General features: G+C 43.1%; 1 protein-coding gene across 1 annotated transcript in view; it reads right to left on the bottom strand.

The window, feature by feature from the left end:
* Nucleotides 1-3,711: 3,711 nt before the first annotated feature.
* Nucleotides 3,712-14,891, bottom strand: part of LOC143929287 (fatty acyl-CoA hydrolase precursor, medium chain-like) — a 31,374-nt gene continuing 20,194 nt past the window's right edge. Inside the window, exons 8-13 of the mRNA XM_077453408.1 lie at nucleotides 14,580-14,720; nucleotides 12,853-12,930; nucleotides 10,154-10,301; nucleotides 7,576-7,725; nucleotides 5,239-5,311; nucleotides 3,712-4,270 (exon numbers count right to left, since the gene is read on the bottom strand). Of these exons, the coding sequence (XP_077309534.1) occupies nucleotides 4,096-4,270; nucleotides 5,239-5,311; nucleotides 7,576-7,725; nucleotides 10,154-10,301; nucleotides 12,853-12,930; nucleotides 14,580-14,720 (765 nt within the window). The 3' untranslated portion in view covers nucleotides 3,712-4,095. The remainder of the gene's footprint in view (nucleotides 4,271-5,238; nucleotides 5,312-7,575; nucleotides 7,726-10,153; nucleotides 10,302-12,852; nucleotides 12,931-14,579; nucleotides 14,721-14,891) is intronic.

Genomic DNA, 14,891 nt, shown 5'->3' on the forward strand with positions numbered 1-14,891 from the left:
TTATGAGATATCCCCTCTCAGTCAGTTGTCACCAGAACAAGAAGTGATGGGAGATCCCCTCTCAGTTGTCACCAGAAAGGTGATGAGAAATCCACTCTGTCAGTTGTCACCAGAAAAGTAAGTGATGAGAAATACCCTGTCATTCAGTTGTCACCAGAACAGGAAGTGATGAGAAATTCACTCTCAGTCAGTTGTCACCAAAACAGGAAGTGATGAGAAATCCCCTCTCAGTCAGTTGTCACCAGAGCAGGAAGTGATGGGAAATCCCCTCTGTCATTCAGTTGTCACCAGAATAGGAAGTAATGAGAAATTCACTCTCAGTCAGTTGTCACCAGAAGAGGAAGTGTGGGTTATTCTGCCAATGGAGACACCTGTTCTGGTGGCAACTAGTAGAGGATTCCCTATCTCATTGGAGAGATGTCCTCTCACTTTCTGTTGTGTTTTGGACAGGAAGTGGTAACCCCCCCCCCCCCCATAGGACACAAATATTATCTAATAATTGTCATTCCTCCTCCACCCAGTACTAAAATAATCTCTCTTTACATGTAAACTTTGTCTCGGAGACACTCAGAGAAGCTCGGAGACACTCGCAGCTGGGTGGGGCGTGTGTCAGAGCACCTACGTTTATGAGCCTCACCAGCAGTGGTTGTGGAACGAATCATCTGAGTTTCCATTATTTCCTATGGGGAAACTCACTTTGGTATACAAGTGCTTTGGATTACAAGCATGTTTTACTGTGTAGGTTTAGGAGATATTTCTTGGGCCTACAGATAAGCCTTAATCTAGGCTCACCTGTAGGTCAAAGTGGTTTGTAAGGGTTTACAACTATTGTAACAATTCATGGCACTGCAAACGCAATGAGCCATTTTCACGTGTTTTTTGAGAGTCTGGAAATGATTGTGGAATTTTCCCAGAACACGAAAACCTTACTCACGAGGCCTTACTCTAAATATGAGTGCAGCAAATTGCACACAGGGCTCAGCGGGGGTGTAGGGATGTACCCAGACACAGAGGGGAAGGGGAGAGCACTCAGACTAGTTTTATTGATTCATTTTTTTATTTATTTTCATTTCTCGCACACATCTTAAGGTTTAACTAACGGAAAACCTTTTGTTTTGGATAGAGTGCAGAGGGATTAGAACACCTGTCAGGTTTTTATTGCTGTCTGTGCCTCCTTTAGGGAGATTCACCCTCTCTATTTTTCATGTTTTCCATTACCACTAAAAGTGAAAGAAAATCCCAAATTTTGGGTTGTCACCAGGACAGGAAGAGAGGGGTAATGTCTCCAATGGGGACACTAGTTCTGGTGACAGCCAGGGATTACAAAATTGAAAAGTTCTTCCACTTAAGGGCCGGTTCACACTGCGGGCGATGCGAGGCGACACCGACTTGCCTCGCCGCGACCTCAGCGGCGACTTGCAAATGACTTCTGTATAGAAGTCAATGCAAGTCGCCCCGAGGTCGCCCAAAAGTAGTACAGGAACCTTTTTTCTGAGTCGGAGCGACTCGAGTCGCTCCTCTCAGAACGGTTCCATTGTACAGAACGGGGGCGACTTGTCAGATTGCGGCGAGGCAAGTCGTGTCGCCTCGTGTCGCCCGCAGTGTGAACCGGCCCTAAAGAGGAAGACAACTCTGATGGGTGTTACTTCCTCTTTGTCTCCCTGCAAAGGTAAAGCATAATGGGCTAGTATGCATCGCATAGTAGCCCATTATGTGTCACTTACGTGACACAGGAGCCAGCGATGTCACCGCTGTCCCCTGTAGCACGGAGCATCCATCTTCTTCCGGGTATCGCTGCTCCGGCCACTCACAGAGCCAAAGCATCGATGATGTCACTCCCGCGCATGCGCACGGGAGCCCCTGCTAATGGCATATCTCCGTCAGCAGCAGCATGCCCAGTGCACCTGCGCGCCGCTGTCTATGGCACATGCGCCGTAGACAGCGGTGCCTGTCTTTTTGTAAGTAGCTCCTAAACCGTGACGGTTTAGGAGATATTTCTTGGACCTACAGGTAAATCTTAATCTAGGCTTACCTGTAGGTCAAAGTGGTTTGTAAGGGTTTACAACCACTTTAAGGGAGACTCCATTTCCTGAATAATGTTTAGCAGCCCTCCAATGTTTTCCTCTCCCTCCTGTGCTGTTTTTTTTCAGGTGAATAAGCAGTTTGGTATCGCAGACCAGAACCCTCAGGGGGACCATCACCTGGGTCATCCCCAGAATCTCCCATCCTCACTGAGCCAGGCAATCCTCATCCTCACTGAGCCAGGCAATCCTCATCCTCACTGAGCCAGGCAATCCTCATCCTCACTGAGCCAGGCAATCCTCATCCTCACTGAGCCAGGCAATCCTCATCCTCACTGAGCCAGGCAATCCTCATCCTCACTGAGCCAGGCAATCCTCATCCTCACTGAGCCAGGCAATCCTCATCCTCACTGAGCCAGGCAATCCTCATCCTCACTGAGCCAGGCAATCCTCATCCTCACTGAGCCAGGCAATCCTCATCCTCACTGAGCCAGGCAATCCTCATCCTCACTGAGCCAGGCAATCCTCATCCTCACTGAGCCAGGCAATCCTCATCCTCACTGAGCCAGGCAATCCTCATCCTCACTGAGCCAGGCAATCCTCATCCTCACTGAGCCAGGCAATCCTCATCCTCACTGAGCCAGGCAATCCTCATCCTCACTGAGCCAGGCAATCCTCATCCTCACTGAGCCAGGCAATCCTCATCCTCACTGAGCCAGGCAATCCTCATCCTCACTGAGCCAGGCAATCCTCATCCTCACTGAGCCAGGCAATCCTCATCCTCACTGAGCCAGGCAATCCTCATCCTCACTGAGCCAGGCAATCCTCATCCTCACTGAGCCAGGCAATCCTCATCCTCACTGAGCCAGGCAATCCTCATCCTCACTGAGTCAGGCAATCCTCATCCTCACTGAGCCAGGTAATCCTCATCCTCACTGAGCCAGGCAATCCTCATCCTCACTGAGCCAGGCAATCCTCATCCTCACTGAGCCAGGTAACTCACCTTGGCCCCCTGGTGTCTGGAGAGGGAGAGTTACAGCACGCGACCTCTCTGGTGTAACGATAATAAAGATGCAAGCTGTGACCTATCTTGTAAAGATTACAAATGTATAATTTTTAAGGCAATGACCTAATGAAGGTCCCAAAAGCTCAACTCAACGTTGGCCAATAAAGAAGATCACTGTAATCCGACCTCCGAATTTCCCTTCACTTTAATTGCCCACTCTGATTTCACTGCACACTGTGAGCTTTCCTTAATGTGCATTAGAAGCTGCAGCAAGTCAGAGAAAGCCCATCTCATCTTCTGGCTGGAGGATGTCCAACATCATCTAGTCCTTTCCTCCCCAGCCTGACTGAGCCTGGCTTACACCTTTCATTCATTTGATTCATGAGCATTCATTTGATTTCAGTTCTTTCAATCATGGAGGCTCAGCACCTGGGTGTTCCTTAGGACAGTCTGTATGAAGATGCAGCCTGTCTAGGAATGCCCACATCTCCAGCCTGACACCCACCCATCAAGGCAACTCCTGCCAAGAGCCAGCCCACTGCTTCCATCAGGATTGAAGGTTTTTAAGAGGAGTACTGGGGCCGGGTGCTGAGGTGTTTTCAGGAAGCTATGAACAACACCTTGCTGGTCCCTCCCACCAGCCATGATCTGCCTGCACTGCAGAGAGAAGTACAGGGTCTAAAATAAGTTATATAATACAAATTAAAAAGCTTTATTTAAAAATGTCATTAGAAAGTTGATGAGGAGGGAAGCGAGGCAAAATATGAACAGACTGAACTTTAGCGTTATATCAAAATGTTGTGTATTAATAAAACTTTACATGGTGGCACATGAAGGTGGTAGAAGAGAGAAATGGAGAGAATGGGGAGAAGAAGGAAGAGAGAAAGACAGAGATTGATGGGGGGAGAGGAGGCCAGAAGAGATGGAGAAAGAAAGAACTATCTCTGTGTGATTGGATATGCAAATTGAATGTTGGGTTCCATCACTTTTTGGGGGGGGGGGGGTGTCCTTAGAGAAATATAGGAGGACGTATAGAATGAAATGGACATATGAAGAATAGATGGAAGTCTACAGCTCGATGTGCTCTCCTCCTTCCTCCACCCTTCTGGAAAGGATCTTGCTCCAGAAATTGAACTTGTCCTCCTTTAGCCGGGCAGATGCTTTCTGCTTCAAGTTAATTTCCAAATATTGTTCCTTTTTGTCATACAGAGGCCATTCCACCCGACCCGGTCCATTGGGGTTACTGCCAGGAATAAGATAATTCACATTTTAATTTAGAGCATCATATTAAAGGCATTTGTGTCTCACAATCTGTCTAAAACTTAGGGGTCTATTGAGCAACAACAACAACAAAAAATCGGGTAAAAACAAATGTTCTTTAGGCTAATTCCTCTTCTGAACAAATGCTTTTTTTATTATGGGCAGTAGTAAAATACTATACTATGGCCACTAGATTGCCTTGAGGAGCATAAGGAATACATGCATCTTTGTCAGTGGCGTAACTAGAACCTTCAGGGCCCCGATGCAAGAAACCATGACGGGCCCCCCTGAACCCCAGCCAGGGCCCTTCCCTCCGAGTCCGGCGGTGGAACTCCAGTGCGTGGTCACAGGTATGACCTTTGTGAGCCCCGTAGTTCCACCACTGGTATCAGTAGTTTTTTTTTATTTTTTTATTTTTAGGTGCCCCATTGGGGGACTGTCCCTGTCTGGCTGGGGAGAACAGACATCAGACTGAGTGGCAATGCATGGAGCAGGAGAGGGGTACTCTGAGGAGCCGGCTGAGGACACAGGTCATGCAGGGAATGCACAACTAAAGAGCAGCCAGTGCGATAGTAGAGCATGGAGCTCTTCTAGTCACCCTCCACCTCTAGCCACCCATGTGCATGGTGCACTGGTACCCCTAGCTGCCTATGCTGCTGCCGGCCATATGTAGAGGGGGCTGCATGGGCCCTCTGCATCACAGGGCCCGGTTGCGGTCGCAACTGCTGCACCCCCTATAGTTACGCCCCTGATCTTTGTAACAAGAAATACAATGTAACAATTCTAGAGAGCATCAGTAAATAAATGGAACTATTGGTTCTGTAGAACATAAAGTCCTACAAAGTTCTCAGAGCAGATCTGTTTTGAATCTGCCGCCTCATTCTCTTCATGTTTAGGATCTACAAACCAACAACAATGATTCTATGAAGGAAGGACCACGCGTCTTCTTACCCGTTCCGTGCAAAGTTGGCCCAGTATCTCATGATGGTTCTGGAGAGGGCCTTCTCTTCATCAGTTGCATCACCTTCATGGAAAAAAAAACAAACACTTTAAATCCAGAGATTTGAAGACTTTATAGCCAAAAAAAAAAAAGGCAACGTGAAGAGTAGAGTAAGCCATAGTAGGTAGATCAGACTGGGATGACAGATCCTAGATATGGGATTTGACATCATACCCAAGGCAAGGAACCTTTGAAACAAAGCTTTCCTTTCCTTTGTGCCCCATAAACTAAGCTCTTCTAACCTATCCTCCCATCTTCTCAGCTGGAGGATACCTCCTTAGTTCTGACACCAAGTCCAGCCACATCTCATCAAAATGTTCCTTTCCAACTGGCTGGGTCTCTTCCCACTGCCTACGGGCGTGCAGTAGAACCTCATAGTCTTTTATGGAGACATCTTCTGTCTTCCAAGTGGCGCTAAAGACCCATACACACTATCAGTTTTTCCTTCAGATTTACCAAAACCATATAATATGAGGTCAAACCTTAGGAGTTTCAATGTGTATGCAATCAGGCAGGCCCTTGCATTACATGGTTTTGGTAAACCTGAAGGAAAAACTCAGCAGAAAAACTGATAGTGTGTACGGGGCTTTAGACGGCAGAAAGAAGAGGCCTGACCTGCCGAAGGTGAAAATCATGCCATGACACGGCTGGACTTTGTGCCCGATCTAGGTAAGTGTGCAGCTCAGAAGGTTGAAGGGTGGCTTAAATGAGCCCAGTGGGGGAAGGGGAGGGAAAAAGAAAGTTCCTCACCCGGTAATGTTCTATAAGGTTCATTAACTGTTGTCGGGAATATTAGAAATGTAAACCATTATTTTGTAAATTATAGAGGGGAAAACAAGATTAGGGCTTGAAATACACTCATACATCAAAGTACATCAATCGCCAGTGAGCCTTTATTTATTTATTTACTTAATTTATTTATCTGTTTATTTATTTTGTTACTTATCTGTTTGTTTGTTTATTTATGTGTTTATTTAATTCATTTAGTTATCAATTTATTTAGTTATCCAAGAAACGTAGTTATCTGTTTATTTATTTTGTCATCTGTTTATTTATCTATTTATTTAATTTAGTGATTAATTTATTGTTATCTTTTTATTTTTAATTTTAATTTTTTTTTTCCCTCAAGCAAAAAAGGGTTTATTGAGCATTAGAAATAATACATACATGTTCCAGAGCAAAGCCAATACACAAGATCATCAGAGTAAAGCTCACAGGGAATCAATGCATTATACACCACCTTTTACATAAAGCTAAACCTCTTATCTACGTATTCAAATAGGACAATACTCATCCTCGTATGGTACACCCATATAATCATCATCTTTGAAATATTTATTTAGTTATCTGTTTATTTTATTTTGTTATCTTTTTATTTGTTTATTGAATTACCATAATCTAGTTATCCATTTATTTAGGTATCAAATTCATTTAGTTATGTGTTTTTTATTTTTTTTATTTTGTTATCTGTTTATTTATTTATTTATTCGGGTATCTATTTATTCATTTATTTAATTAATTTAGTTATCCATTTATTTAGTTATCTAATTAGTTTACTTATCTGTTTATTTATGCAATGTATTTGGTTATCTGTTTATTTTTTTAATTTAGTTATCTACTTATTCATTTATTTATCTATTTGATTTAGAGTTATCTGTTTGTTTATTTTAGTTATCTGTTTTTTATTTATATAAGGCATTTATATACATTTGTAATAATCGGACTCTCCGCTATTGAATTGTTAATATAATGCAATCTTAGCTTTCAGGAATTACTGATTTTTTTAAATTTTTTTTATTATCCGCTAGTATTCTCTCCCTGCCAGAACAGGTCATGTCAGCTCAGTGTCAGGCTGTAAGGCCCCCCCAGAGGCTGTATTGGTGCCTGCCTGAGTGCAGGTCTGATCACAGATACTCGAATACACTGTTAGGATAAAAAGGTAAATTGGGGATTACATGAAATAAAAATGAAGGGCTTTGTTAATTGAAGGTTTACATCCAACCAGCAGCCCAGGCAGAGCTTAATGTGGTTGTAAACCTCAGACATGAAACATGAACAAAGCATATTCCTCTATAGTGTGTTTTTGTCTCAATCCAGAGCACTAAGTATCATTTCTGTCGTCTGCTTCATTCTCTTGCTATCTGCATGAGTCACTTCTGACATGTTTTCCTGACACCAAAAGAAAACTAGTGACAGGGAGGGGAGGGAGCTCCAGCACACAGCCTGTGATTGACAGCCTCAGCTCTGTTCCTGTGTGCCTTAACGGCGGCATAGTGAGCTGTATTTACCTGCAAAGAGAACACCGTCTCTCAGGAAGGGACCTCCAAACACGTAGACAATCTCATCCACGTGATCCGCCTTCACAAAGTCCGGCCGGACTCCATCAAACAGGGACGGGCGGTGCTGGTATTCATAGAAATAGACAGGAAGTCCGGCGTCTGTTCAATAAGAGATGGAGAGTCACAAAGAGGTCAGTCCGGCCTAAAGTGGAGCTGTCATCATCTATAAAGGGGGTTATGTACTACAACTGGAGAGTGCAAAATCTGGTGCAGGTCTGCATAACCCAATCAGATTCCAGGTTTTATTGCCAAACCTTTATCGAACAAGCAGAAGTTAGAAGCTGATTGGCTACCATACACAGCTGCACCCGTTTTAGTAAATACTCCCCAAAGGCAACATGCTGAGTAATGTGCCAATAAAGCCCTTCTACATATTTATTACTTCTTACAGAGATCACGGTACCCCCCCCCCCCCCCCCCTGACAAAGCCTCCATCTGCTTTTCCCTCCAGAAGGACAGTACCATCTTTGCTCAGGCATCATCCAGGGTCACCATCTACTCCCTGGTCTGAGATGCCTATTTAGAGATTGATCATTGGTGTAAATCCTGGTGCCTGTGCCATTCTTGGCTGTGGTCCCAAATGTCTGAGACTGCAAGAGAATAAAATGGTGGTTGTTGCAATATTTTATGTCCCACTGTATTTGCGCAGTGGTCTTTCAAATGCAATTTTTTGGGGGAAAAAAATACACTTCAATGAATAAAAATAAAATAAAAATTAAACAGTAAAGTTAGCCCATTTTTTTTGTATAATGTGAAAGATGATGTTACGCGAGAATCGTGATCTTTATTCCAAGCAAAAAAATTGAGATTTTCATTTTATCCAGAACCATGAAGCTCTATAATGTACCTTTGTAGCACAAGGTGAGGGGCTGCTGTTGCTGTCTGATCATAGGGGGAGTGGAGACTGAGGAAATGCTACCTCCTACCTGCAGCAGTCTGATCGTGGGGGAGGGGAGACTGAGGAAATGCTACCTCCTACTTGCAGCAGTCTGATGACATCATCTCAGTATAAGCAAAGTCACAGTAAAATTACTTACATATACATATCTCAGGTGATTATTAATGATACATACGATCATATAATATTTTCACAGCTGCTAATCTGGTAAGTCGAAAAAAAAAAAACCTTCTCTGTCTCATAGCACTGATTGGGGTTTGAGTCCTGGTTAACATTGGTTAACATTGGTGCGATGTGGGAACACTGCAAATCCACTGCGGGTTCCCGCATCACACCTGACTCGCAAGTAGTGTTAATTTTGTGGACTAAAACATTTTAGTCGACTAACTTAATACCATTTTAGTCTACTAAAATACGACTAAAACTAAAACAATTGAGATGACTAAAATGCGACTAAAACTAAAATGGCATTTTAGTCAAATAACTAAAATGGGACTAAAACTAAAATGAAATTTGACGTCAAAATGAACTCTGGTCTGTAGTGCATGTTCATCATATCTGAATACCATAAATAATAACCTATTCGATTTTTCACTCCAGCAGTAAAGAACGAGTTTGGAAATTGTAGAGAAATGTTTAAATAATGCATTACAATTTAACTGCACCCATTCGATTTTAGACAACTAAAATGATTTTAGTCGACTAAAAGGCACTGAAAATTTAGTCTACTAAATATGACTAAAACTAAAACAATTGCAGAAGACTAAAATAGGACTAAAACTAAAATGCCATTTTAGTCCTAAGACTAAAATGAAATGCAAAATTTCTGCCAAAATTACCACTGCTTGCAAGGCAGTTCACACTGCACTATGTGAGCTGCTGGGAGTGTCAATAGAATTTTAGTGACACACCAATTTCAGTTTGCATATCACATTGTGAACTTCATTAAAATGGGAACTGTAGAAGTTCTTGCACTGAACCTGCAACACCTCCAGTCCTCATCTTCTCTTCTCATTATTATCACTCTGTTTGGGTGGGTCCAGCCTTGGCTCAGATCACACAATCTACAATGGCTCATGTGGCCCTGAACACACCCAGACACTCCTCTGCTGCTCACTGGCCTTTGGGCTACAGGAATGGGATTTGGAATGTCGGCTGTTCTATCAGACTGGGAAACCAAAAATAAAAATGTGCTGTGCCAATGTCTCAATTTCTTTTTTTTATATATAATCATCAGCTCCATCTAGTGGCCATAATGCAGCATTTTTTCTTAAATACCTCAATCAGCAAAATACTTCATTATGACCACTAGATGGAGCTGATGATTATAGAAAATACACATTAGACACAATATGTGACAGTTGTGTGAATGTTTGAGGCATTCGCAGAGCAGTTTTTTTTATATATAGAGGCCTTATAATCTACAGACAAGTAGCTATTTATGTGGTTTATAAGTGGCGTTTGTGTTTGGGGGGGTCATGGGGTGTTTTTATTTAGATTCTGTGATGGAAAGATCCATGAGGATGTTCCTGGCTGGTCATGTGTATTCCAGTCCGATAATCAGCACCAGAATATAAAGATCCAAGAAGAGTAATTTGAACCAATTCAGCCCATCCACCCCCTTCATACCGCGGTGATAGTTGGCGACTCTGCGTGCAGGAACAATGAACAGAACATCTCCACAGATATCCAGGAAACGGTCACGGAATGAAAACGGATGGCTGACATCAGAGAGGTATTCATCCAGGACAGAAGGGAGCACAGCAGAGCTCAATCCCTACAAATTATAGCAATATCTTATAATCAGCGCAGTGATGTCATAGAAAGGAGGATATCAAACTGTAACCCTCACAATGTGCATTAGAAGCTGCAGTAAGTCTTCAGATGTAAAGCGTGTATATGATCTAAATTATTTATATTTATTTATTAAAATGCTTAACCTACGGAGTCTTAACCAAAGGCCTCGATGCACAAAACAGAAGACATTGACACTAAAAGACCTTAGGAGAACCAACATACAGAATAAAAGCCTGGGGGTCTGTCCATCACACCCCATTAAAATTAGGTGACTCCAAAAGCTTCTACAAGAAGTACGCTTTTCAATTTCTTTCAGAATTTCATAAAGTCATTCCAGAGTCTCAGTTCCAGAGACAAGGAGTTCCAAAATTCAGCTCCTCGTACATCACTCGTTCTCCCTCCGCATGTTTTCTTTTTGAATTTTTGAACCTTCAATATGGCCAAGTTCGCCGATCTCAAGGATCGGGTAGGCACATACTTGATCAATTTTTCCTCCAGGCACTCTGGGCCACATCCATGCAGTGCCTTAAGGACAAGACATTGGGGTTTGAACAGAACCTGTTCTTTCACGGGCAGCCAATGCAGGGCTCTAAGAGATGGAGTGATGTGGTCACGACGACCAACACCGGTCAGTAACCTTGCGGCGGCATTCTGAATCAACTGGAGCTTGTAGATGGTACAAGCAGGCAAACCCAGGTACAGGGCATTGCATAGTCCAGTCGACTGCTGATAATGGCATTGACCACGGCGATCTTATCAGAGTCTGCGATATAGCGAAAAGTCGACCTTAGGAGTCTGAGGTATAAATGTCATAAACTCACCACCTGATTTACCTGAGGGCGCAGGTTCACCCTAGAGTCAAAGATGACACCCTTGTCCCTGACCTGAGTGGCCAGGATCGGTGGTAATTGGTGGTATATATACTATCTGCAGAAGTGAAGAAGCCACACTTTGACGTGGTTTGGCTGGATAAATGCTCTTAAAATGAGTGTAATTCCCAGGCTCATTTATGTTTTACATACCATACCCATAACACTCCCACAGATATTCTTTAAGCAAATAAGAAGGGCTGTTATGACCTTTGTGTGGGGAGATAAACATCCTAGGTTGGCATATGAGATTTTGAGGAGACCAAAAACGGGAAGGTGGGGTGGGACTTCCAGATACAGTGTCTTATTACAGAGCCGTGGCCCTGATTGGTATTATGAATTGGTGCCACGACTCTGCTAGGAAACTCTGGTTGCCCCTGGAGAAAACACTAGCAGGTAGGAACTTGCCTGGAGCTCCTTGGATTCCGGCTTCCTATAGGGGGTTGTCGGAACATGTATCAACATTGACAAAGACAACATTATGTATCTGGGACAGAATGAACAGTACGGGAATGTTTGCTCCCCCAATATCCCCCATGATACCATTGGAAGGATTTCCCTGGTTTCCTCCAGGGGAAAAGAAAGGGAGTTTAGATCGTTGAGGAACGGATGGGAAGGGAAACTGTGCTGGCGTGGCCCCACGGGGGAAGTTGCTTCCATTGGTAGATTTGGTTCAGATATTGGGGAAAGTATCAATGGCTGAATGGAAATATCGTCAGTTGATGGACCTGTTTAACCACTTCCCGTCCAAGGATGTCATATGATGTCCTGGACTTTCAGTGGGAATATCTGAATGATGACTGCAACTACATTCAGGCATCATTGGTGTGCAGACACCCGGCATGCTTATATTGGGTAGTTTATTCAGCTGCCAAACCCCCAACCAATCACAGCCTGCCTCTGGCACATATCCCCTCCTAATCACAGCCAGCCTCTTGAACACAACCCTCTGACCAATCACAGCCTGCATTTTGAACACACCCTTGGACCAATAACAGTCTGTCTCTAGCACGCACCCCCTCCCAATCACAGCCTGCCCTTTGAACACACCTTCTGACCAATCACACCCTCTGACCAATAACTGCCTTTCTCTAACACAGACCCCCTCCCAATAACAGCCTGCTTCTTGCACACATCCCCTCCCAATCAAAGCCTGCCTCTTGAACATACTTTCTGCTCTTTCAGACTATAGAAATCAGGTACAGTGTGTGTCTGCACAGTGTCCTGTAACCCCACCATCAGAAAGAAGAGATGCATGGTCACATAACAGAACTTTTTAATAAATAATATATATATATATCTATCTATAGATATATATATATATATATATATATATATATATATCTATAGATATATCTATAGATATATATATATATATGATGCATTAAGGTGAGAAAACATGAAGGTTTACAGTACCTTTAAAGTTCATGTCTGTGTAAAGGTAGGCGTCCCAATACTTTTGGTAATACAGTGTATGTGTCAAATAAATACATTCAATTAAGAAACAAATTAAAAATACATAAAGAAAAAAAATTAAGAATTAAAAATAAATTAAATCAAATAAAAAAATTGGAAACATAAACGAAATAACATTTTAAAAAACGTTATAGAATTAATTAGAGTTTTGTTTTTATAAACTTTTATGAACCCGCTGTAACTCACCAGCATGGGAAGTTTATGGAGCGCCCGCTGTACCAGCTCCCTATTCATTCCTTCTGTTATTTCCGTCAGATTGAAAATCTGCCACAAAAGTGAATACATAAATAGTCACACTCAAATATCATGTGATATTAAGATATTAATCCCCTCCATGAAGAACCTGGGGGGGGTTGTAGAATAAACTTGTATACATTTTAGGGTGGATTTATAGAAAAAATTTGCAGCGCTATTTGTCCTGTGAAAATGCATGTAGATGAATTCTGTGTGAAGGGGCAAACTCGAATGTTATTAGGTTCTTGTCTCTCCAGGTCAAATGTTTTTCATCCAGAGGGAAACAGAGAAATATGGCACTATGGCCACTAGGTGGAGCTGATGATTATTGTAAATTCACTGTCTGCTCATTGTGAATTGCTTGGAATCGAACATAGATCGGGAATGATTACTCATTGAGTGCAGATGAGGATAGGGGGGGGGGGGGGTCCTTTCAGAACATTAAGGTGTAAAGTCCAGCTGCTTTTTTTTTTTTATTGGCCAGAGCCTCTGCCAGGTTTTTATTGTTCAGAAGGACACATCCCAGAGGAGCTGAGATTTTAGCACTTAATTGTTAAAAGCAATGAAGAGAAGATACAGTAATAATTTGACACATTGGCTCTGGTGAGGTGGTTCACATGAAACAAGGATCTCCGCCAAAGGTATCTGCAATGGGAATCAGAGTCGAAGGAGCGAAATGATAAAGGAGTTCAAGTGACTTTGATGGTTCACACCAGGGGCGTTGCTAGGTCTGCAAAAGATCTGGGGCGAGAGCCCATAGCAGCGTAGTAAAGAAAGTCATACGCTTGGGCGGGCATACAAATGTCATATACAGTAATATACGTGTAATATACGTGTGTATATATATATATATATATATATATATATATATATATATATATATATATATATATATATCTATCTATCCCCAGAGAGCCCCCCTTATATCAGAGTCCCCAGAGAGCCTCTCCCACTTACATCAGGGTCCCCAGAGAGCCTCCCCCTTAAATCAGGGTCCCAGACAGCCCCCTCACTTACATCGGGGTTCCCAGAGAGCACCCCTTACATTAAGGTCCCCAGAGAGCCTCCCACTTACATGAGGGTTCCCAGAGAGCCTCCCCTCCCCTTGAGGACCCCTGCAGAGACTTGGGGCTATAGCCCCAAAAGCCACCCCCTAGTGACGACACTGGTTCACACTAAGATCCATCACTATTTTGATTAGCAATAGATCTAAAAAAAAAACAAAAAAAAAACACTTGTGTAGGTGGTAGTATTGCCATTAAACTGCCTCTGAAAAGTGATCTCACGTGGAGCACTTTTCAGTGGGGTAAACACTGCCACCAATGTGTATGAGGCCCAACAGAATACATATTGGAAGAACTGCTGTAGTACTTGTTGTGTAACTTTGGACGCATAAAGTTGCATGACAAGTCTCAGCCCATTGTTTTTAATGGTATCTGTTTGGATCTATGATTGAAAGGGTTCCTACACCACTTTGATGCGACTTGAGTGCCAGAGAATGTAAAGTTGCATCAAAGTTGCTCAATTTCCAGTCCCACAAGTGTGAATGGAGCCTTAAACACACAATTCTTGTCTTGTGGAAGCCTCTGTGACATTGTTCTCACTTTCTCTAGGACCTTGTGAATGAGAGGTCCCTGTTGGGTGATGGTTGGCGGGGGATGGGATATGGATGACATTACCTGGGGCAGCATCCATCCGAATTCATGGTTACAGACACCCAGGAGGAGGGGGACTCGGTTGCTCTCCTTGTTGGCCAGGATCTCCTCCACCGGTTTAGGAAGGAAGACACCGTCCACGCAGATCGGCAATGGCAGGAATCCCTAAAGAAAGAGAAAGAGGCGATGGATACTGTGCAGATGAAGGGGCGGAGTCACATCCCCTGAAACGCGTTGGTTTATTCATTATCTCGGTGTGACACTTCACTTCTATGTTCATTCATCCTTCTCACCACCCAAGGTGACCATGGAAGCTCCACAATGTGTAGAACCCAC

The sequence above is a fragment of the Lithobates pipiens genome, unplaced genomic scaffold (assembly GCF_037356315.1).
Source record: "Lithobates pipiens isolate NorthernLeopardFrog02 unplaced genomic scaffold, aLitPip1_a1.2 Scaffold_10, whole genome shotgun sequence".
Lineage (NCBI taxonomy): Eukaryota > Metazoa > Chordata > Amphibia > Anura > Ranidae > Lithobates > Lithobates pipiens.